Raw genomic sequence first — 3,395 nt, forward strand, 5'->3', positions numbered from 1 at the left:
ACATCGTCCTTTCTTCCTAATTTAAATTTGCCTTAGATGATTCTAGTTCGCTAGGTGTTAAGCCAATATGTTCACATCTCACCCTTGATTACTGGAATGAAGTTTCCTCAATGCTATGGAAATCTTCTCCATTCATTCTTAAGAGGTGTTTTAGTGGGTTTAAGTCTCACACTGTGGCTTTTGATGATTTCCACCTACTGCAAAAAAAAAAAACAAAAAAAATTATAATACAGATTTCATATAAAACGAACTACGATAAAACGGATATTTTTGCGGTTTGTTGAAGTTTGGTTTAAATTTTTCATTATATATAAACTTAACACCTTTGCTTTCTCTCTGTATTATTCAAAGAAAAAATTCAAAGAAAAAAATACATACTCAGTCAGTATCAAGTCCGATACGACTGACTTTAAAAACTTCTTAGCGCTCCGTTATCTATGAATAAATTATGTTACCTTTACTATTACAATTTAAATGAATTTACTTGACATATCGATGTGACTTGATATACTATATTATTTCATTTTGAATATATGGTCGCAAATACAATATAATATAAATAGCTTTTTAAATTAGTGAAAACTGAAATGGGTAAATAAAATATGTATACTACAAACTGTGTACGATTGTAAGCACCCTACAGAATATGACCGAGCAAGCTGCAAGCAAAACTATTGTAAAGAAAAAACAAGAAGTAAAAAAATTCTTGATGAGACTGCTGTTTGTTCGCACCATCTTTAAAAAAAAACTGTGATTTCGAAAATTACAGGTAGTAGGACGATTAAAAGAACTGGAGAGTTAAATTTTGCAAAGAAATATTACAAATTTCCTGAAATTTGTCAGCATGTCAGCTATTGCTATTGGAATTGAGACGTGGTATTTAAAATACAATAACGAAATGTCAAATGCGGAATAAAATTTACCAAAAAGAAAGAAATTTAAGCTTTCAGAAGATTAAAATTTGTATACTGATGAAGATTCAGTCTTCTTAAAGCCAGGTTTAGTGCTATCTGTAATTGCTTTATGGTAGTATTTGAGGCTTTGCTATATGTAACACATCCGTACAGTAGTGCTGGTCTAATTACTTGCGTATAAAGTAACTTTCTGTTTTTAAAGTTGAAGTGATAATTATTAAATAGCGGCTTTAATAAATGTAGAATCTTAGAGCAGCTATTCTGTTTGTATTTCAAATGTTTAAGCCAATTGAACCGTTTGTCAAAAGTGACCCCCAGATATTTTAAGTTATCCTCTCACCGTATCTCCGTGTCACAAACGCTCATTCTTGGAGGACGCTGTCTTCTTTTTCGAGTTATAAATATAGCCTTGGTTTTGTCATTATTAATTTTAATCTTCCATTTTTGGAAGTATTCCACCATAAGGTCTATATTTCCCTGTAAAGTGTTGCTTACATTTATGGCATCCCGATCCGAGTAGATCAAGCACGTATCGTCTGGGTAAAGCGCCATTGACGTGGGACTTGAAGTGGGGATGTCTGCCATATATACATTAAACAATGTGGGAGACAAAGGCGACCCTTGAGGTACACCTGCTACTATTGATCGGACGGACGAAAGAGTGCTGTTAATTTTAGTACGGAAGGACCTTTCTTGCAGGAAGCTACTAATGATTTTAGTCAAACCACTAGGGAACCCAAAACGGACCAATTTGACTAGTAGGCTATCCTGCCAGACCATTTCAAAGGCTTTGGTTATGTAAAATATAATCATCCCGGTTGACTCCCGTTTACTTGGAGCGGTTTGTATCAGCTGCGCAGTTCTGGCTAGTTGTAGTTCCGTGGAGAGTTGTCGAACACTCAACTTGTTTCCATTCCAAAACTGGAATTGACAACAACAGAAAAGCATCTTATTCATCAGAAAAAAACTTCAACCTAAATATTAAAGGCAATTTAATGAAAGGTCATTTAATAAATTAAAACTGGGTACATAACTAAAGCTGTTCAGATAAGTAATCTTATAGCGTTGAGCGGTTTGCCACTAAAAGTAATTTCGAGTAGACTATTCTTTGACAGTCTGGAACGTATTTTTGTTTTACAAAGTGGTATAAATTGATTACTAATATTTAATGTAATATTTAAAAATACACAAACACCCAAGATATCTTACGCTAATTACGTTAAATCAAAATGAACTCAAAAATAAAAGACGTCAAATTTTAATGGTAAACATTCGTATATTTTTCTTAAACATAAATTTTATGCGTAATAATGCTTGCAAATATTACAAATTAGTAAAAACAAATATTTTTATATCTTTTTGAAATATCAATATATAAAAAGAATATAATAATGTAAATGTAATATTTACAATATATTAATTATGACGTTTATATATATATAAAAGTAAAGATGCCTAATGTGATACTGAAAAGTTTGTGCAAAATTGTCTGCATCATTCATGGTAGCATTTTGTTCGTCCAAGCTATCTGGTTTGTGTTCTGCATGTGCCAATTATAGTACGGTTCTTACAAATCTCCGGATCAATAACCTTTGGCATTTAACATGATTTACTGCAAAATTCAATATGTTTTGTTATTAAACTGGAATGATTTCTCAAACGTGAACTTACAACAAATCGGTTAACTTGATATCTCTGCTTTAAGGACGGTTGATTCTCATTGTTATTCATATTTTCAAAACGATCTCGAATTCTACGTACAAGAAAAATATTGTAAATATTAAGCAAAAATCTAAAATGAAAAGACCTACGTTTTTGTGGATTCGATGGTTGAATCGTCGGATACTTTTTCTGAATATATATCAACAAGTTCGTCATTAAGTTCTCGCTGTATTTCATTAGCTTCCCACTTTTCAAACTTTTCACGCAGCAGTTTGGCGCGAGCTGCGACTTGAGCCTTAAAAAATTATATATTGATTAATATATAATATATATATAGTAATCATTATTCGTATCATTAATTAAAGAAATTATTTAAATTTAAATGTGGTTTTGTTAAACATGACAATTATGAAAGACAATGTCAACTTAACTTTTTAAAATTCTTGTAAACTATTTATCATGAGTAAAATTTCGTAGTTTTGATTAATTTCAAGTTTTAAGCTAAAATATAACTGTTGTGAAAAAATTTCTACATCACATGAAACTAATTTATAACACAAGAACTTTTTGAAATATTAATATTACCTTTTTCAAGTCTTCATCCTCCATATGTCTAAAATGGGGATGTTCTTCATAATTGTCATCCTGTTCGTTTATTTCGTCATCGTCACTATCGTCTTCATATTCTGGATTTTGAGTCGTATTCATTTCACAATCTCGTGGCGGTGTAAAGCATTTTAAAGGTTTTGGGCAGTAAACAGTGTCTTCGTTTTGGTACTTTTTCCATTTATCGGATCTCTTTTATCATGCTCAGTGTAC

The 3,395-nt window shown here is 31.4% G+C and overlaps 1 protein-coding gene across 1 annotated transcript in view; it reads right to left on the reverse strand.

The window, feature by feature from the left end:
• Nucleotides 1-2,320: 2,320 nt before the first annotated feature.
• LOC119675216 (LIM domain and actin-binding protein 1) overlaps nucleotides 2,321-3,395 on the reverse strand; it is a gene marked incomplete at its 5' end in the record, with an annotated part of 7,395 nt that continues 6,320 nt past the window's right edge. Inside the window, 4 exons of the mRNA XM_038086405.1 lie at nucleotides 2,321-2,526; nucleotides 2,586-2,667; nucleotides 2,726-2,871; nucleotides 3,162-3,374. Of these exons, the coding sequence (XP_037942333.1) occupies nucleotides 2,524-2,526; nucleotides 2,586-2,667; nucleotides 2,726-2,871; nucleotides 3,162-3,374 (444 nt within the window). The remainder of the gene's footprint in view (nucleotides 2,527-2,585; nucleotides 2,668-2,725; nucleotides 2,872-3,161; nucleotides 3,375-3,395) is intronic.

This window comes from Teleopsis dalmanni, chromosome 2, assembly GCF_002237135.1.
Source record: "Teleopsis dalmanni isolate 2A chromosome 2, ASM223713v2, whole genome shotgun sequence".
NCBI classification, from domain to species: Eukaryota; Metazoa; Arthropoda; class Insecta; order Diptera; family Diopsidae; genus Teleopsis; species Teleopsis dalmanni.